The following is a 19,185-nucleotide window of genomic DNA, read 5'->3' on the forward strand; positions in this document are numbered from 1 at the left end:
AATCTGGAAAAAAAACATCTATGTGCATAATGAGATACCTTGAGCTAGCCCTGTGTGATCCCACAATCGTTGCACTCAACTAATTGCTCTTTCCATATCCTTTCTTCCTCTTCGTTGCTTCCTCCTTGTCCATCCTCCTCCTCCATCGACGATCCGTTAAATCAAGTTGACACTTCATCCTTGCAACCTTACCTTTACTTCATCGCAAAAATGGATAATATCCTCTCGTTGCCCGCTATTTCGGAGCTCCTCGTCCAATACGAGGGAAATCCATCCACTGAGAACCTCAAGACCATGGTGGCCGGTCTTCTGACCTTTGCCTTTGATCCTGACGACAACTGGTTCATGAAATGGCAGGAAGACGCCGAGAACAACCACTCGAACTGCTTCGTCATGAAGATCATCGATGGCAAGAAAACCCTGCACACCATTGTCAAAATTCTTCTCGACCCCTCCGCTTCCATCAACGTCGCTTGGGACCAGTACATTCCCCAGCTCCTCACTGCCCCGCTCCCGAATGATCGGTGCTGGGCAATCCTGATCCGTGGCATGAAGGTCCGCCTCCACGAGTATCATCGCAACCAGGACCCTGATTGCCGTTTGGTCCCCTGCGACTTCACCGTCAATAACAAGCTCAAGCATACGGTCCACATGCGAAAGAACCCTACCGAAGTGCACAACCTCTTCAACGGTATTCCTGTCAAGTACCCCGAGCCACTTGATGAGGTTCAACTCGATGCCCTGCCCCTGAGTGATGCGCTCCTCAAGCTCCCGACTGCATCTAAGGTTACCGGTAATGGGATCTCCGATGTCGTGGTTACCGTTCAGCAACATGCATCTTCCTCTGAGGACTCTACTACTCAGGCCAACAAGGCTACACAGGCTATTGTGATTCAAACTGAGCCTGTCACTCAGGTGGAGCCTCTCGTCAAGCTGGAGGCTATCCCCGAGCAAGAGCATGCCACCCAGCCTGTCTCTGCTACCAAGGTCAAGTCTGCTACCAAGGACACAGCTGCTATCAAGAAGAAGTCGGCTACCAAGAAAAAGACTACCACCGAGGTGAAGCCAGCTACCAAGTCCAAGACCACTCACGCTAAGTCGGCTGTTTCCACCAAGGCTGCTGATGAAGTCGAGACTGCCTCCAAGCCCTATTACTTGCTGGCAATTGACGCCAAGGGAGAAGTCTCCAACTAGATATGGGTACCCGACTTACAAGGGCTGGATAACCTGCTTTTGCTGGTCTGAGTCTTCGGATAGGTCTTGAGTCTCACACATACGGCATTTTGTCTTTCGCTTTTCGGTTCACGGTTCACGGTTCACGGTCTACGGTTTACGATGCACGATCTACAGTACACGGGTTGCGTGCTTCGTCTATTTTTCTTTGCTTTTTTTCGTTCTTCGAGACCTTCGTAGGTCTCTTCTCGCCCTGGCTTCGTCAAGAACCACCGAGCCTTTGATACATGGTGATCGTCAGCTGCTCGACTTCTTTTTCAACAAGAGATACACACAGGGAATCAGGTTACAGGAGGGAATTTGCATTTTTTTCAGAAGGAGGGCTTTTTATTCTTATCTTTTCTTTTGCCATGTAGTAGCATGCATCTGGGGACGAAATCTTTTTACATGGCAGGCTCGATACATGAATAAGACACATATCTAGATCGCCTTTTCTGCATCAGTAGACAAACCTTAAGACGTAGTATGATATCCTAGAAGTTGGCGTAGAATACCCAGGCTGATAAGAAAATTTCTCAACGAACTATAGGCCGGTCGTATTGGAATGCACTTGAAAAAACTCGAAAAACGCAGTACAGGAACTGGTATCAATTAGCAGCCTCATCGATAGGAAGGAAGATCATGCAATAAGAAATCCTGGGTCTCCTATGAGCGACTGCAGCAGAAGCGGAAGAAACAAATCCTGCTAGACTAAATAATCTACACATATGAAGCAAGGAGCGAAAGAAAAAGCAAAGGGTCATCACATAGTCCGCATCAATGCCACCCAGATAACTTAGGTGTACTTCCGAAGCTGTAGAGGATAATAGTCAGTATAGTGTCTAATGGACTTGGAAGGATCACCTGAAAACTCACATCAAGAGTCAAGGATTTACTGCTGTTCTCGACCTGGTCCCGGTAGATACCAACTAGAGCCTCACTGTTCTGGAACAATCCGGTCTTCAAACTAATAACGATAAACTGCATGCCAGGCGCGGCGTGATCCTGGATATAGTTGGCGATTCGGGCGACGTTGGTGTTGTCGAGGGCTGCGTCGACTTCGTCCAGCACGAAGAATGGGGATGGCTGGTAGGAGTGAATGGCGAAAAGTAGGGCGAGGGCAGCCATGGTCTTCTCACCACCGGACAAGTGCTCCATGTCACGGAAACGCTTGAGAGGAGGCATGGCGTGGTATTTGATGCCATCCAAGTAGGGTTCATCCGAGTCCTCAATATCGAGGTAGCTATTGGAATGTGAGTGATGGTTCGGTGCGGTCAGGAGAAAGGAGACTTACGCTTGGCCACCTAGGGGATAATTGGCACTACGTGTGAGTTCACGATAGATTGGCCCGATCTGCTCGGAAATGTGGGTGAATGCCTTGTTGAAGAGATCGGAGCGGGTCTTCATCACGGCTTCGAAGTCTTCCTTGGCCTTTCGGGCAGACTTGCGAGCATCCTCGAAGTCCTTCTCGGTGCTGCGGAGTTTGTTCTCTACACTCTCCAAACGCTCCATAGCGCGAGCATTGGGTGCCATTTTGTCCAGATCGCTGTTGAGAACACGGACCTTTTCAAGTAGCTCATCTTCGAGCTTATCATCGGCCTCCTAGAAATGAATTAGTAGCGAAGGAAAGTATTAGAGCACCGCGGGCAAACACAAACCTCTTTCAGGGTCTCTCCTAGAGAATCGAAGTCGACCTCGATACCGTAATCGTGCAACACAGGAGCCTCATCCAGAAGATCTCCCTCATCCACGTCCATGGCATCCGGGTCCGCAGCTTGCACGAGGTCATCGATGGGAAGCTTATCAAGAGGATTAGAAGATTCAGTCAAAGGAACATCAATATCTTCAAGCTTGCAGCGACGCAAAAGAGCGTAACGACTAGAGGAGTTCCTCTGTATTTCTGCTTCGAGTGCGTTGACGTTCTTCAATGCTGTTTCCACATGCTTGCTACGCTTCTGGAGTTCACGACGTTGGTCGGTCAGGTTCTCTGCTGATTGGCCATAAACCTCCTTCTGCTTCTCAAGAGCCTCCCGAAGGAGCTCTAGTTCAGCCTCAAATTCATCAAGCTGGTTGCGGATTTCTTCTTGCTGGCTTTGAAGCTCCTCGATCAAGTTCTGGTCGCGCTCGTATTGAGCTTTGAGGCCATTGATGCGGTCTTCGGTTGCTTGGATGCGTTGTTTCTCGAAGCTAAGCTGATTCTCAATCCTACTCTTTTGGGTAGTGAACTCCAGCTTCTTCTGCGCGGCCTCCTCTTGCAAAGAGCCTTGTTGGGCTTCGTATTCCCGGATATCATCGTACCCTAGGCGTTTGCAGAACTTCCGGTATATCTCGTCCTCGACGGTGCTGACTGAGGCTTGCGAAGTCTCGATCGTCTCATCTAGCTCATCAAGATTTTCCTTGCGCTCGGTATATTTAGGTCGAAGGTCCTCCAGCTGACGCTTCACGAAGTCCAATTCGCTGCGCTTGCTCTCGAGATTTCTCTCAAGGGCCTTCAATTCGTCACGAGAGTAAGTCAGGCGCTGCTCGAGGCCGACGAGCTCTCCCTGCAGCGTCTCTTCCTCGGAGCCTCGGCGGTGACTCTTAGGGAGAGTGGTGAGATCGTTCATGAGCTTCTCCTTCAATTTGTACAAGTTCTCAACCTCAGAGTCTTCCCAGCGTTTGGAATTTTGCTGAGGTCCACGTCCACCAGTCATGAGACCACCCTTGTGAATGACGGTTCCATCGAGTGTGACCGCCTTCGCGTCTACATTTCTTTCGTAGCAAAGATACTTAGCCGTCGCAAGATCGTCACAAACAATGGAGTTTCCGCACGCATAACTGATCGCTCGTGCAACCGAATCATCGTAGTCAACAGTCTCGATGGCAGGACGCATACCCCGATGCATGCCCTTCAGGTTCGAGTTGAATGACTTGACTTGGATGGTTTCGAGCGGGATGAACGTAGCCTGACCTGCTCGCTGGTCGCGTAGATGCTGAATACATTCCTTTGCGGTCTTCTCGTTGTCAACAACAATGGCATCGAAATGTCGACCTAGTACGGTGCTGACTGCATCTGAGTATTTCTTCTGCTTCGGACGGCAAAGATCGCTGACACGACCCTTAACACCAGGGAAAATGCGCTTCAGGGCTGAGATCAATTCTTTCGCCCGCAGTTCACGTTCAGTTTGTTTCTTGCCATCATCGGCCTCAAGAAGTTTCCTTAACACGACCTGGAGCTTTTCCTCCAACTCTGTTCGCATCTGCGAGACCTTCAAACGCTCCGAAGTCAATGCATTTAGCTCTTTCTTCTTACGGTCGATCTCTTTAGATGTAGACTTGACGGTGTCATTCAGAGAGGCCTTGCGTTCACTCATGTTCTGCGCATCGGATTCAACAGACTTCAGTTGCCACTCTGTGTTCTCGAATTTGCCCTTCAAGCTGTTCACAGCTTCGGCTTCGGTCTTCCTCTGCCGGCGCAGGTTGTCAAGATTTAAGGAATCGGCCGATGAACGGCGATTGACTTCTTCTCTGAGCTTGTGGTACTCCTGTTGATCAGCTTCGCTCAGTTGACCACCCTTCTTGCTCATCGTTTTTTGCCATTCGGATTCCCACTGAGCCTGAGCTTTCTCGACAAGTTTGAGGTCTTTTTCTAGTTGCTTGCCGTTGTTTGATTGGGATGTGCGCTCCTTTTCAACTTCGGTAATCTTTGACGAGTATCTTTCAACCTTTTTCTGCGTAATGTCGATCTTCTCATTCACCGGAACAAGCGAGTTATTGAGCTCTTCAATTTCCCTCTCCTTTTTCGTGATATTTTTTTCGGCCTTGCCGACATCTCTGCCGACTCGAGCATGGTCTTTCTTGGCATCTTCGACGTTCTTCTCGTACTTCTCAACGCCACGACGGTATTCCTTTAGTTCGTCTTGGTACTTCTGGATGTCCGCGCTGGAGTCATCGATGAGTCGCTGGAAGTGGAACAGTTTCCAGAGGATATGCGTGATAATGGCCTGGTCCCGTTCTTCGGCCTTTTTCGCATAGTTCTCAGCTTCTCGCTTCTGTTCCTGGTATTGCTTGACTTCGGAGTTGATGCCTCGTCGACGGTTGAGCTGAACAGTCTGCTGTTCCGCAGCTTCTTCCGCCTCCGCTTTGAACTTCTCGTAGTCTGCCTTGTGCTCCAGACTGCCTGATATCTGCTCAATCAACCGAGTCAGATCCTTGGGCGACTGGGAGGCGATCGCCTCGACATCGCCCTGGAACACAAGGAAGTTTCGGGCCTTGATCAAAATATTCTCCTCCTCTAGAGCTTCGTTGTATTGGTGGGCGGTCACGATTCGATTGTTGATGCGGTATTCGCTGACGCCCTGGCTGGTAATGGATCGGCGCCATTGCTGCTCCTCACCCGCATCATCCTCATAGACCGCCATGACCCAAGCAGACTTCGGGTCGTTTGCGCTAGCATCTTGAGAAACATCCATATTATCGGCCTCCTCATCTTGCCCGGCATCCTCGTCGTCCTGTCCATCAGCTGCGGGCTCGCCATCCACTTTGGATGTGCGCAATACGCGACCACGGTACACAAGATCGCGGAGGTTGGTGGATCGCAAATGGGACGACTTAATTCCTAGAACGAAAGAAATGGCATCCATCCTGATGCGCGTCAGCCTAAAGCCCGTTGGATTAGGCCTGAGTGGCACTCACGAATTCGACTTGCCAGAACCGTTGGGTCCAATGATTGAAGTAAAGTATGCATCTCCGAAAAGAAGCACATGGTGTCCCTTGTAGGACTTGAAGTCTAGTTCCAAAAGTTAGCCAAGTGTCCGCGATGTGCCTGCCGGTCGTACATACTGAAAAGCTCCAATCGAATGAGTTTTCCCATCTTGGCAGCGGCTTCCCTTAGGGAGCAACGCGCTGAAAAATTCAAGGACCCTGTTACTGAAGCACAAGATTGAGGTGTGGCTCAGATGTGGGAGGGGCGCGATAGCGGGTGAACCGCGTCCACCCAAGACGCGCCGGGGCCATCACGTGGCTCCGAGACTACTACATGTAGTGATACGGTACAAAGACCTTACAACTTTCAGGCTGTTCAGACAGGAAATCATACATTCTCTTGCGACACAATTTACTATGTTCTTCAACCGGGATTGCTTTCTTTGCTAATGTTACAAGCGCCGAGTCGCTATAGAAGAGACTAGGCCAAGATGATATACAGAAATGAACCAGCTACAACATTCGAGACATTGATGATAATTGCATGATATCAGCACTTAATCTCTGAATGGCATTTTCACATTCACCATGCGTCCAAAGTGCAGGAGATCATCCGAGATATAGCCGTTGGCATCCAATCGGAAGTGAGTTTTATGACCCGCCAGCTGTACAATAATGAAGTCTTCGTTCGTGAAAAGTTGACGCATGGACTGGAAGGCTCGGCGAGGAATGGATCTCAGTGTGTTAAACAATGTTGTTTTGGCTTCCAATCCACGGCCAAGTTTGGTATTGTCCTCCTCGTAACGCTGCATGGTTTCAGGGGAGACTGAGATCCTGCGCTTGAACGAGAGATCACCAGGTGCCACCTCGACCTCATACGGCTTTTTGAACGGGGCCATGCTTCTGACCGTAAAGGTGACGCGCATGCGACCATCCCGGTTGATCGCTTTGATATTTCGGACAAGGGCACCGGTTCGGGAGATGAACAAAGTACCTCCGACACTCATCATGATACAGATACCGCCAAATAGAGACTTCTGCCACATGGGAAGAGGAATCAGGGGGTCAACGAGGACCGCGTTCGAGTTATAGACGGCATAGGCGAAGCAGAATGCGGACAGACCATATGCCGTGAGGACATATGGGCGATGAGAAGGAGATTTGTACAAGAGCACCTCTCCACCTTGTAATACTTTAGATTGCAGCTTTGCAAGTGCGCGAGGGTTCTTGTTCCCGTAGGGACTCGCGGCTTGCCATGCGGAATCGACGGTTCTGGGCACTCCCTTGGCCTTGTACTGGGGCGCACTAGAATTAAAATAACGCAATGATGCATTCGGATTCATTTGAAAGCCAGAGCGCATTGGGCTTTTAAGGCATTGACGCCAAAATATCGAGAACGTAGGTGGTCTGACGGACATGGTTGCGATGGTTGGCCCTGTTGAAGCTCAAGTTAGCAAGATTATTGATGGCATGGCACGACGCCAATTGGCATCCATATTCGCAGGGTGAGATCAGCTGGAGCTTGATGATTGAATAACTTCGCGCGGTAACTCACCAGGACAAGATTCAATTGACCGTTGATTCCGTCGGAAAGCGCCGACAACAGCCTCACGCAGGAAGCGGCAGAAAAATATTCCCGTCCCGGCCGCCGGTGAGAGCTCCCAACGCCCTCAACACCTCCGACAGTTGCTTCCAGATTGTCTCTTCAAACACACGTTATCAAAATCATTTAAACTCGGATATTTGCGTCTCTTGCTGTGGTGGTGGGCTCTTTGTTGATTCTGCTCGTTCCCCCCCGAATCCACTTTCAGCGCCCGAGTTGCGATACCAGCCGGAGATCTACATCGGCAGCGGAGCTCCAAACTTCCAACAATTCAGAATCACTTTACATCACAATGGCAGCCAAGCTCACTGTTGGCCAGGTCCCGGCCATGTTCGCCCGGCGACAGCAGCAAGTGTTCAGTGTCGGCAGACGTGAGTTTCCCGTCCATCTCAATGGCAAACAGGATGTCCGCAATTGAATACCGCTCCTTGGAGCTCAATTCCGCGGCGCAAGTTACTTGCCATATCGCAAGCAAGCAGGAGCTCGTTCTAATACTATTGTGTTGATTAGGCCTGCAATCCACCTCTTCTACTACCCACAACCCCGCTTATCCACTCTACCCCTCTGTCGCCCAGCTCCTCCGTGAGAAGGGCATCCCCCAGTCCGATGTCTCCAAGATCCCAGCCTCCGGCCCCAAGGGCCGTCTCCTGAAGGGAGACGTGCTCGCCTACATCGGCAAGATTCCCGCCGAGTACCCTTCAACCCAAGCCGCCACTCTGGCCAAACTTTCTCACCTCGATTTGAGCAACATTAAGATTGCGCCGGCCCCAGCTCCCGCCGCGCCGGCCGCAGTGGAGGAGGAGGCCGTTGCCGCACCCATTCCCATGGCCTCGGTCGCCATCTCTATCTCCTTGGCCGCTGTGCTGTCCGCCCAGAAGAAGCTCCAGGATAACTTGGGCGTGACTGTTCCTCTGTCTCGCTTCCTTGCTGTGGCCACAGACCTTGCCAACGATGACCTCCCTCGCTTGGCCAGCTTCAAGCCCTCCGCCGATGAGCTCTTCAATGAGGTTCTCGGCGCTGAGCCTATCTACACATCTCGCGGTGATTACATCCCCGAGTTGAACGCTGTGGAGGCCCCCAAGACCCTCCGCTCCAAGCCCGTCACTGAGGACCTTATCGATTTCCTGAGCTCCAACTCTTCCAAGAAGTCTGTTCGTGCGGCTCCGGTCGAGAGCGAGTCTGGTGTTGCTTCCAATGTTTTCAGCTTGACCGTCCCTGCTAATGAAGAGGTCCGTGCTAGAGAATTCTTGGAGCGGATCAAGACCCTTCTCTCGATTGAGCCGGCGCGCTTGGTGCTTTAAGATTTCCCCTCATGTTTTAAATAAATCCCCCGTTCTTCGCGCTTTTTTTCTCTTCTTTTTGTTCCCCGTCATCTGAGCCAAAATCCGGGCAAGTCGAGGCCCGTTCATGAATTTATACAGTATAGCATAGTTAATCAGGTCTCTCCTGGATCGAATCATTCCACTCACGCAAAACAGATCACAATACTACAACATATTCTCGACCAATCTGGCCTCTAAGAGTAAGCGTCTAACAGTGAGCGAAGTAATTATCAAATTCGGTTCCCATCTCATTGTTGGCATGGTCTAGATTCCATGAAGACCAGCATGGCTAGATTCTATGAAATGGAACGCAGAGCAAGTGTGTTCAAGAAGCGGGTCATGTCATCATCAGAACCAGAAAAAAAGCAAATTGCAATGAGAAACTCCGCCACGCAATGCCGTGAACCGGCAACCAGTAAACACCCAATGCGCCGCCGCTTAAAGCCTCGAGTGAACGCGGGTGTGAAAATGTCCATCCGACTCTGGCGCAGCCGATCATGATGATCAGGGCTAATCGCTAGCCAGAGTTGGAGAATGAAAAACTCGAAGAAAGCAAGAAAAAGCAAAGGAGGAAAAAGAAAAAGAAAACGAAAACGAGTCTGGGACTCGAAAATAGGCAAGTAAATTGGAAGTGCCCATTGCAAGTGAACAAGCGCCGAACTTCCACCTGTGAAATGCTTGAACCAACCGCGGGAAACAAAGATGCAATAGATACCGACGCGTGAAAAGATGAAGAGTCAGATCCCCCCATAGACCATGCAATGATTTTTCCCCGGTGCCCAAATCGAAACCGTGAACCGAAGAACTCCGTGTCAAATGCAGAAGAAGAGACAAATTAGAGAGGTGGGAGAACTGGCTGAGCTACCTGATGGTGCCCCATTCAGCCAGTTTGCTCCCTTCGCGACGAGTGCCTCTTGTTGCTCGTCTGTCAAAGATTTTCCAGAACCTGAGTGTTTCATCGCCTGCTCCAGTAACGACCGTCTGGCCGTCAGGGCTCATGGCGAGATAAAGAACACGGAAAGTGTGGCCTGTGAGTGAAACGATTTGTTCCATCCGAGGGTATTTCCAAATGACGATTTGATTCTGACTGTAGCCGTGTGTGCTGATGATCTCGTCCGAGTTTTTGGCCCAAGAGAGATTGCAGACCTGGCTGCCAGTATCGACCTCTTTGATCATAGTGCCAGTTTGTGTGTTCCAGAACTTAATCGTGCGGTCAGCGGTACCGCCACCAGAAGCGAGGAGATGGCGTTGGTGAGGAGACCATGCGATAGCTTTGACTGCGGCATTGTGGTCGGAGAAACGATAGAGAGGTGTCTCACTAAGCTTATCCCAGACCATCAACTTGTTGTCGTTACCGCCAGATGCTAATTGCCCATCTTCCGTATTCCATTTCAAACCACATACTTCCTGTTTGTGGCCAGAAAGCTTCCGAATGTACTGGTCAGGAGAGCGCACATCGCGGTGATAAATGAGGCGGTCTCGCGATCCAGATGTAAGAATATGATCGTTCCACGCCAAAGCACCCACTCGGTTGGTATGTCCAATCATTGTTCGTAGTCGCCGACAATGCTCGGCATCCCAGATTTGTACTAGGCCTTTACTAGTGCCAATTGCGAGATGCGTACCCTGTAGTTCTGAGTGTAAGTATCATGTGCAGAGGTTTCGCATGTGAATTCCGTGCTTACTCTTTGAATCCAGCTCACGCTCGTCACGGTATCATCCTTCAATTCGCACAACCTCGTAACTCCACCAGTGTGGGAGTTCCACATGTAGACCGAATTGGCCAATCCAACTCCAAGAACATTGCTGCTGCCCCAATCTACCAGGTTCAAATAGAAATCATCTTGAAGATCCGGCGCATCCAAGACCTTGTAGGGGACCTTGTTTACATATCGTGCCTGTTTGCGAGGTGTTTCGAGAATACGCTGGCTGTCATATCGAATGGGAGAGAGGCTGTAGAGCTCGGATCGCACGTCCAAGTTAGGTCCATGCGTACTTCGAGGGGTTTTGGAAGGAGTGGGGTGTCCGGATCCAGATCGCGGCCCATAGTTAAAGAGGTTCTTGTGGGGAGTCGTGGGCGTAATGCTGGCGGGGGGGAGATTGGCCGAAATAAGACCGGGGGGTGTTCGGGACCGAGTCTTGTCATTGATTCCGTGGCTGAAACCGAGCAAGGGGTCAGATGGTGCTGAGTTCAAGTCGGCCTGTGGGACCGTATTCCCGAACAACTCGCTGCGCAAGACTCGAGAAAATGTACGGTTGGCTTCCTCGGCTGTAACTGGGTCAGCAAAATCCTATATCGTAATTTTGTGCTGCAACTCACTTTTTTGAAAGTGCAGCTCTGAGTGAGGGGGGCGTTTCTTCAATTTGGACGGTGTAGACGGGCACCCATCTTCATGCAGCAGGTTATAAGTCGCTTGAAGGTCTTGACCATCGCGATTAGGAATGAATCTGAATCGTCGTCAGCGGCATATTCACAGCGCCTTCATAACATTCACTATCTTGCAGGCTTGCTCCTTCAAGACAATGAGAAGTATGACGTACCTGTCGCCATAAACCCGCTGTCTCTTGCGACATGGACTGGAAACCGGTGTCCTATCCCGTCGACTCCCGGCAGTCTCATAATCCTTCAATGCTTTCGCCAGCGCAGTTGGGTCGACCGGCTCTGCTCCCTCCTGTCGTGGGCGGCTGCTGGGGTTTGTATTATCTGGGAAGTACATTGTGCGCTTAGACGGCATGCTGGGCGGTGTTTTCGAGCCAGGTGGCGATGCTATGCTTGAAATCTGCGGCGCTTGAGATCTTGTCGCTGGCCCGGTCCCGACCTTCGCTGGACTCCGAGGTCTGTCCACCATCGCTGTGACTGGTTGTCTTTCTGGGCTCCAGAAATAAATGCAGCCGATTCAAATGATGACGAGAGTTGCATACGTCAGGAGTGAGGTATCTGCCGACGAGATTGTCAAACTCCCAGGGATTCAGGTGCAGGGTCGAGGACAATTAAAGGGCGGCAATTCGCAGAGGGTCCGATGTTGTTGTTGATCCAGAGGCGGAATGCTGTCCACCACTTTTGACACCTGGAGATGAACTTTGTCCCAGTTTGAAGCACTAGCAGACCCTGTTTCACCAGGCAGATCAACAAAGAAGTGTCTGAACTGCAGGCATGTGAATGAATGAATGTCTTCAAGGGAGTGACGGAGTTGCGCAGGGCGACTCTTTGGGTCACGCGTCGGGTACGCTAACCCGATTTGGCATTGCAATCGATCCCCATCAACTAAGTCAATCATGACTCTTGCTTTACTTCGAACTACACTCATATGCTCTGATTTGTTGGAAAGATAGGAGCTGAGCTCTTAGGTCTATTTAAACACAAAACCGCATGCTAGTTGCCGAAACGCTTGGAAATGTTCTATGTCAGCATGGCTTTGTTACGATTGAGGCCGATGCCACCAGTCCTGTTGTTTACCGGAAGGGGCGCGCTCAAGGCGGTCTAAATGGGATATTGGAAGTGGGGGACGTGAGGGATCTGTTTGGACTGTTTTACTGACGCGAAACCCACATATCCTCTTGGTCTACGCGCTTGGCTTAACGCGACGCGACGAAGCTTGGGCCATAACAGGGACCCCAGTACCAATCTACCGTTATGGACCATAGGAGACTGCTTCCAAGACATTTGAGAGTGGGGTTGTCTATAGATTATAAACCGATCTACTCCGTACTATGACTATTAATCTGTTCAATATACAGAGTACAATGTATACACCGTTGTATAGCTCAAGACTGGCCACGTTCCCAAACGGTGGCTCTGTTACGTGACATTGCCATCCGTCACCAGTCACCGCCAAACAAAACGGCAAAAGCCAACTTCCGTCCTTTGTTGTCAACAGTAGATTCTGGTAATGGTCCTCAGGCGCATTGTTCCCGATATTATTGGCTGTTCCAAGAAATATTCTACAATGGCGACAAAGCAACCTGCCCTGGACTTCTTGTCCTTTGTTAACGCTGCTCCCACCCGTATGTAGTTCCCGACCCATGACGTGGAATGTCGCTGATCTGTCTTGTTGCTAGCCTTCCATGCCGTCCACGAAGCCAAAGAGCTCCTGACCAAGGCTGGGTTCGAAGAAATCAGGGTATGCCCATTCCAAATATCTTCACGGCAATTGTGTCTCATACATCAATAGGAGAGAGACTCTTGGGCGTCGACCTGCCAACCGGGAGGCAAGTACTATCTGACTCGCAACACTACCACCCTCGTGGCTTTTGCAATCGGCAAGCAATGGCAGGTATGTATTGGCTCTGCAATGGCATCGATTACATTTTGGCTGATCATTAATACAGCCGGGCAATTCCATCTCTATGATCGGTGCCCACACCGATTCTCCGGTGTTGCGGGTCAAGCCCGTGAGCAAGAAAAGCGGGGAAGGTTTCGTGCAAGTCGGTGTTGAGACCTATGGTGGAGGCATCTGGCACACTTGTCCGTGCTCCCAATTATCCTCAAATATGGCTATCGCTAATTTCCCATAGGGTTCGATCGCGATCTAGGTGTCGCCGGCCGAGTGATGACTCGTGCCAGCGATGGGTCTATCGTTCAAAAGCTGGTCAAGATTGATCGTCCCAGTATGTTCCATGATGGTCCGATGAATATACCCTGCTAACATGATAGTCCTCCGTATCCCAACCCTGGCCATTCATTTGGATCGCCAGGAGAACTTCACATTCAACAAGGAAACCCAGATGACCCCTATTGCTGGTCTCATTGCTGCAGAGCTCAACCGCACTGGCGAGACTAATACCGTTGAAAGTGATAAGGATGCTGATTTCTCGCCATTGAAGTCTGTGACGGAGCGTCACCACTCTTACTTTGTCGAGCTTATTGCTGCCGAGGCTGACGTTAAGCCTACCGACATTCTGGACTTTGAAATGATCTTGTTCGACACCCACAAGGCCTGCCTTGGTGGTCTACTGGAAGAGTTCATCTTTTCTCCTCGGCTCGACAACTTGAACAGCACTTTCTGTGCCACTGTTAGTCTAATTGATTCCGTCGCCGACAAGACAGCTCTCGATAACGAAGACTCAATTCGCCTGATTGCCTTGTTCGACCACGAGGAAATTGGCAGCCGCACAGCCCAGGGTGCGGACTCGAACATTCTTCCATCAATCATTCGCCGTCTTTCCGTCCTCCCATCCTCCTCTGACAAGAATGCCGACGTGTCAACTGCCTATGAGCAGACCCTGTCCACCTCATTCCTTGTCTCTGCCGACATGGCTCACTCAGTGAACCCCAACTATGCTGGGAAGTACGAGTCGGACCACAAGCCGGAGATGAACAAAGGTCCGGTAATCAAAATCAACGCCAACGCCCGCTATGCTACAAATTCCCCCGGTATCGTTCTCCTACAGGAGATTGCCCTGAAGACCTCTAAGGAGACTGGAGTGCACGTTCCTCTACAGCTCTTCGTGGTTCGTAATGACTCCAGCTGTGGCAGCACTATTGGTCCTATGCTGTCTGCGGCGCTGGGTGCACGAACACTTGATTTGGGCAACCCTCAGCTCAGCATGCACAGTATTCGTGAAACAGGTGGCACTCATGACGTTGCCCATGCTATTCGTCTTTTCACTGGCTTCTTCCAGCACTACTCAGAGCTGTCGAAGACCATTCTTGTGGATTAAAGTTTCCGTGCAAACACACACGAATCACATGGATATTGAACCTACATTCAAGCAAAAAATAGTAGTATTTAACCTTAGATTATGATGGAACTCATCAGTAGGCGCATCTCTAAACAAAACAACCAGGGTTGGGGAAGCACGTGGCCCGGTCCGAGGAAAGTCCGCCCTAACACATCTCCGCCTCCAAGCCATAGTACATGTGGTTACCCCAGCTCACCAATCTAACGGGGAGTCTCCACCTCGACTCCTTCTACCTCGCTTGTTGGATATCGTCCAAGCCCTCATGATCCTCTATGACAGACGTCGATGCCTATCGGGATGCGGAATACATCGCTGACGTGTCCGGAATATCCTATGACGATGCGGAGCCCCCAAGGCCTACAGGTACGGTCAGCAGCCAGAACGCCCGCGTGAAGAAAGTCCAGTCGACCGCCAAAGTCATATTTATCGATCGTTTACTACGCGATCTTGACATATTAATTTATTGTCAATTATCCGCTCTTTATTACATGGAGTAAGTCGAATGCCACACACCGACCTCTCAATCGACCCACCCCCTCTTCCATTTGCGACAGGCCCCTAACATCCGTGCTTCTGGTCTAGCTGTTCAATAATTCTGTTTGCCATACGTGCCATCGTCGAATTGATCTGTTTCACTCCAAAAGCACCCCCTTTCGAACCTACACGCACTCAGCCTTTCGTCGGCGCCATCATCGGCAGCAACCTCATATGCATGCTTTTCCATGCCTTCATTATTCGTCCTGAAGCTGGGGAGGAGACCCGCGGCTACCTCCATGGGGGTTTGTTTATCGATTTCATCGGGCAGGCTCCCGTCTCGGTTACCCAGCTTCTCTCATTCGACCTTGTAATCTTCCTAATCGATATCATCATGCTGGGCTTGATCATCGAGCGGGTAAAGACCACAGGAACTCTGGCCCCGACCCCTGCAACCACAAATACAGATCCAAATACCGATTCCATAGAAACCGAGGACTCGCAGTCACAAGACCATGATGCCGAGGAGCGCGGTGTGCGCCGAGAAGCTAGCGATGAACCAACTTCCCCGGCTCGTGATAGTCCAGACTCACTTCACAGTACCCCTATCGACGACGAGGTTGAGGAAGAGCGCACGACGCTCTTGGCGGATCCCACCGACCCTGAATCTGGAGGTGCTGCTCGGAGCGGACATCCGATGGATACATTTTCGTCTGGAGAAGCTGTTATTGTCAGCATGAGCTTCTTTGGTACACTTCGTGATCAGTGGCGCCATTCGAATGCACCCGTACAGCCGACAACGGGCTTTGTACCCTCACCGGAAACAGCAACCTTCCTTCGGCAGCGCTTTGGTCTCCAGGTTGGGACCAACGGTCGCATCGAGCGTGTGAATCCATGAGCTCTGGCGTATAATATGATGCGGATTTCCATTTTCCATTCTGGTAGTAAATAGTTAACTATGTACATATATTCGTATCTCTGCAATCTGAATCTGGAGAAGTCCAACTAGCCAAAATGCTCCATCTAACAGCCGTTGCAGAAATTTCCCTTGGGTCTTGATATATATAGTTCAGGATTTGCTGCCCTACCAAAACTTCCAGATATGAAATGTCTCCTTGGGCAACGTGAAATGGGATGTACGGGACTAACAACAAGTAGGATGAAAATCGCTGTTCAGAAAAAGGTAGTTAAAGTGTGAGCAAGAATATGAATATTCTTCATTGAACATAATCCTACAAAACAGCCCATGAACTCATCGGGAGTCATAACATACACTGAAAGCTCCCCGTATCTATGAAAGTACCATAGACAGATTATTCAAACCTACGCAGTAGGAGGCTTAGACTCCTCCCCAGCGCCATTCTTGCCTTGAACCCTGCGGTCCAAAATCTCATCGACAACACCAAGCTCAAGCGCCTCCTTGGCACCCATGAAGTAATCCCGCTCCATGAGCTTCTCGATCTCATCGAGGGACAACTGCTTCTTACCGGTAAGATGACGCTGATAGATTTCATTGAGCTGGCCGCGCACACGCAGGATCTCCTTCGCGTGGATTGCAATGTCGGAGGCCTGTCCGAAGTAGCCACCCGAGGGCTGGTGTATCATGATAGAGGAGTGCGGGAGACAGTAGCGCTTGCCTGCCTCGCCACCGGCAAGGAGGAGAGAACCCATTGAGGCAGCTTGGCCGACACAGATTGTGCTCACGGGTGAGGCGATATAGCTCATTGTGTCGTATATTGCGAGGCCTGAGGGGGTGGTGGTTAGCATGGGGCTGGAGGAATGCCATTGGGGGCATACGTACCGGCTGTGACTGAGCCGCCTGGGGAGTTGATGTAAAGGTGGATGGGTTTGGCAGGGTTGTCGGCTTCGAGAAAGAGGAGTTGCGCGACTATCGACGCGGAGAGGGTATCGTCGACTTCGCCGTTCAAGCAGATGATGCGTTCCTGCGGACTGGGTGAGCACGGCGACTGCGAAGAGAGATCTATTGGGGGTGTGGTATACCTTCATTAATCGAGAAAAGATATCATCTGTAGCGCGCGATGTATGTTAGCAGGCCAGTCTTGCCTTAGCTTATATGTAAGCTTTATCAACGGATTCAATTGCTCAACATACAAGTGTGCCAGCCGCCTCCCTATTTGATCCGGTTAGTTCATGTACAGGGAATACTCAAATATATATGCGCAATGTCGAACTTACTACTGTCTCCGTCACGAATGGTGTCGGTGTCCAGCTCCGCGGGCGCTGCGCGGGTGAGGGTCCTTGGTTGGAGAAGGATCGCACAAGACCGGCAGCAGGCCGGGGGACTGGAACGGCGGACTGCGGAATAGACCGCCCTAGCTGGCGCAGAGGGATTCTTGGAGGCATCTTCAAAAGTATGCAGACACGCTGTAGTTGTATGAAATGGGATTTGGAGCGACGGGAGCCTTTGGACGGTGAACCTGATACGATAAGAACGGCGCTAAGATAAGAAGCTCATGAACAGTCGCAACATGGTCCGCAACGGTTTGGTTGGAATTCCCAATGCCAATTTGGGTTGGAAAGATTGATGGCTGCTGGGGAATAATATGAAGTATATTCCAGATTGTCTAGGGGAATCTCGGCTCTTGTGAAGCTACACTTCGAGCATCGTTCGATCAACGACTTCTCCGCAAATCAGGGGCTCCGATTGGCTCCTGCAAGAGCTCCGCGATCATCTTTTCCGCCCTGAACGTATCTCAATTTACCATCTGCCTTTGTCTCCTCCCATCGACGCAAAATGGAGTGTGTTAGCGCACGTATACCATACACAACATGGCGCCTTCGCGCTTTTCGCCAACTGCTAGCGACTTCACATTCCCGGGTTCCTCGGACAGTCCGTCGAAGCATCTCGACGTCACGATCAACCGACCAACTTGACGAAGTTCCTTTGGAAACAACCACACAGAACTCAGACTCGAAACCAGTACCTCCATCGCAGCGTCTTCCACAGTCTCCTCTGCTCACAAATCCACGCCGAGGGGCGGAAAAGACTCGCAAGCGACGCCCCACGACACAGGAGGAAGCCGACTTGCTCAAGAACCCATGGGCAGTCATGCTGGCCTCGCCGGCCCGTATGTGCTCTGTATCCGGTGCAAGGCTTCCCTCCGATTTGATGGGAACTTGGGGTCTTGTCAGGCAACCGGATGCAGACAAACTGTACATGATGCCTGTTGGTTTGATGCAAGACTCGTTGCAAAACAAGGAATCTCAAAGTCCCGCTTCTTCCCCGGAGCCAGCGCTTCCAGACCAAGTCAAAGCTTCCAAGTCTGAAGCTTCTGGTTCGGATGAAGATCCTTTCAGCACACCCGTGATCCGAACACCGAAAGATAAGCAGACCGGACGCCATCTTGTGCTTCGCATTGCCGAGCTCCTTCCTGTTCTTCAATCTATCACACCACCCCTGTCGAAAAACCGCGGTAAGAGACATTCGATCATGCGGCTGTTGCCATTCCGATGGAAGCACCCGATCGGCCCTATTTCGGCACACGAAGAGCAGAAACTTGTCTGGTCGCAGAATACCCCGGATATTGTATTGCACAGCATGAGAAATTATGTATCCAAGAAGCTGGTCGCGGTTCTCCGGAAATACAAGCGTATCGGCACCGCTAATGGGGTCTGGAGGGCCCTGGATCTGCTGGTGTATTCAGATGCTGCGCTGATAGAGGCGCTTGGAAGCCTGGAGCCACTTGATCGTATGGAATGCGGTGCAGTCTTGCTACTTGGCTCAAAAGATGTGACGACCGCTGGAGATGCGTCAGGAAAGAATGGCGCTTTGGACTCGGTGTCTCTCTCGCAGACTGGGTCGAAGGTCCCTGTGTTTGATTTGTCAGTGCTGTTTGCCGAGTCCGATATGAAGAAACTCCGTGAATCTCACGAGCAGTTCCAACACACTGCACTGTTCTTTAGACCGGAGGAAAAAATTGGTATTGATGCCATGGTTGCCCTCTGGAAAATCAAACGGCTGCTTAGCAATGTCGACTTGCCAGAGAAATGAAGTCGCTGAGCAAGTGAACAAAGCGGCGCATTTCCTGATCATTGGTCATATGTTGTTATCAGAAGAGTCTTGAAATCCCACCACGCAACCCTGCGGTTTCCATTGGGTTGAAGCCTAAGCACGCGGATGAGAAAGACAGGCATCGCTGTGGGCAAGAAGTACTAGTAGAAAAGCAGGTCGCGATGATCATGTGCGAA

General features: G+C 50.8%; 9 protein-coding genes across 9 annotated transcripts; 5 read left to right on the forward strand and 4 right to left on the reverse strand.

The window, feature by feature from the left end:
* Positions 1 to 210: 210 nt before the first annotated feature.
* Positions 211 to 1,194, forward strand: N7457_006212 (uncharacterized protein; the record flags this gene model as incomplete). The annotated part of the gene is made up of 1 exon (XM_057177256.1): positions 211 to 1,194. One exon carries the CDS (start codon positions 211 to 213, stop codon positions 1,192 to 1,194), a length of 984 nt encoding a protein of 327 aa, XP_057031558.1.
* Positions 1,195 to 2,008: 814 nt separating this feature from the next.
* N7457_006213 (cohesin subunit SMC1) lies at positions 2,009 to 6,064 on the reverse strand (the record flags this gene model as incomplete). The annotated part of the gene is made up of 6 exons (XM_057177257.1): positions 2,009 to 2,026; positions 2,089 to 2,455; positions 2,507 to 2,814; positions 2,871 to 5,835; positions 5,887 to 5,980; positions 6,034 to 6,064. 6 exons carry the CDS (start codon positions 6,062 to 6,064, stop codon positions 2,009 to 2,011), a joined length of 3,783 nt encoding a protein of 1,260 aa, XP_057031559.1.
* Positions 6,065 to 6,452: 388 nt separating this feature from the next.
* Positions 6,453 to 7,313, reverse strand: N7457_006214 (uncharacterized protein; the record flags this gene model as incomplete). The annotated part of the gene is made up of 1 exon (XM_057177258.1): positions 6,453 to 7,313. The coding sequence occupies one exon, from the start codon at positions 7,311 to 7,313 to the stop codon at positions 6,453 to 6,455; it is 861 nt and encodes a 286-aa protein (XP_057031560.1).
* A 477-nt stretch (positions 7,314 to 7,790) lies between these two features.
* pdx1 (uncharacterized protein) lies at positions 7,791 to 8,799 on the forward strand (the record flags this gene model as incomplete). Its single annotated transcript, XM_057177259.1, has 2 exons — positions 7,791 to 7,869; positions 8,009 to 8,799. 2 exons carry the CDS (start codon positions 7,791 to 7,793, stop codon positions 8,797 to 8,799), a joined length of 870 nt encoding a protein of 289 aa, XP_057031561.1.
* An 882-nt stretch (positions 8,800 to 9,681) lies between these two features.
* N7457_006216 (WD40 repeat domain-containing protein) lies at positions 9,682 to 11,669 on the reverse strand (the record flags this gene model as incomplete). Its single annotated transcript, XM_057177260.1, has 4 exons — positions 9,682 to 10,446; positions 10,506 to 11,089; positions 11,141 to 11,268; positions 11,362 to 11,669. 4 exons carry the CDS (start codon positions 11,667 to 11,669, stop codon positions 9,682 to 9,684), a joined length of 1,785 nt encoding a protein of 594 aa, XP_057031562.1.
* A 1,098-nt stretch (positions 11,670 to 12,767) lies between these two features.
* Positions 12,768 to 14,481, forward strand: N7457_006217 (M18 family aminopeptidase; the record flags this gene model as incomplete). Its single annotated transcript, XM_057177261.1, has 6 exons — positions 12,768 to 12,825; positions 12,880 to 12,941; positions 12,993 to 13,094; positions 13,150 to 13,285; positions 13,336 to 13,428; positions 13,475 to 14,481. 6 exons carry the CDS (start codon positions 12,768 to 12,770, stop codon positions 14,479 to 14,481), a joined length of 1,458 nt encoding a protein of 485 aa, XP_057031563.1.
* Positions 14,482 to 14,774: 293 nt separating this feature from the next.
* Positions 14,775 to 15,874, forward strand: N7457_006218 (DSC4 family protein; the record flags this gene model as incomplete). The annotated part of the gene is made up of 2 exons (XM_057177262.1): positions 14,775 to 14,995; positions 15,085 to 15,874. The coding sequence occupies 2 exons, from the start codon at positions 14,775 to 14,777 to the stop codon at positions 15,872 to 15,874; spliced, it is 1,011 nt and encodes a 336-aa protein (XP_057031564.1).
* Positions 15,875 to 16,299: 425 nt separating this feature from the next.
* N7457_006219 (ATP-dependent Clp protease proteolytic subunit) lies at positions 16,300 to 17,340 on the reverse strand (the record flags this gene model as incomplete). The annotated part of the gene is made up of 4 exons (XM_057177263.1): positions 16,300 to 16,721; positions 16,778 to 16,957; positions 17,089 to 17,107; positions 17,173 to 17,340. 4 exons carry the CDS (start codon positions 17,338 to 17,340, stop codon positions 16,300 to 16,302), a joined length of 789 nt encoding a protein of 262 aa, XP_057031565.1.
* Positions 17,341 to 17,731: 391 nt separating this feature from the next.
* On the forward strand, positions 17,732 to 18,988 carry N7457_006220 (uncharacterized protein; the record flags this gene model as incomplete). The annotated part of the gene is made up of 1 exon (XM_057177264.1): positions 17,732 to 18,988. One exon carries the CDS (start codon positions 17,732 to 17,734, stop codon positions 18,986 to 18,988), a length of 1,257 nt encoding a protein of 418 aa, XP_057031566.1.
* Positions 18,989 to 19,185: the final 197 nt, after the last annotated feature.

This window comes from Penicillium paradoxum, assembly GCF_028828445.1.
Source record: "Penicillium paradoxum strain IBT 22861 chromosome Unknown utg000005l_segment0_segment0, whole genome shotgun sequence".
In the NCBI taxonomy this organism is placed as follows: domain Eukaryota; kingdom Fungi; phylum Ascomycota; class Eurotiomycetes; order Eurotiales; family Aspergillaceae; genus Penicillium; species Penicillium paradoxum.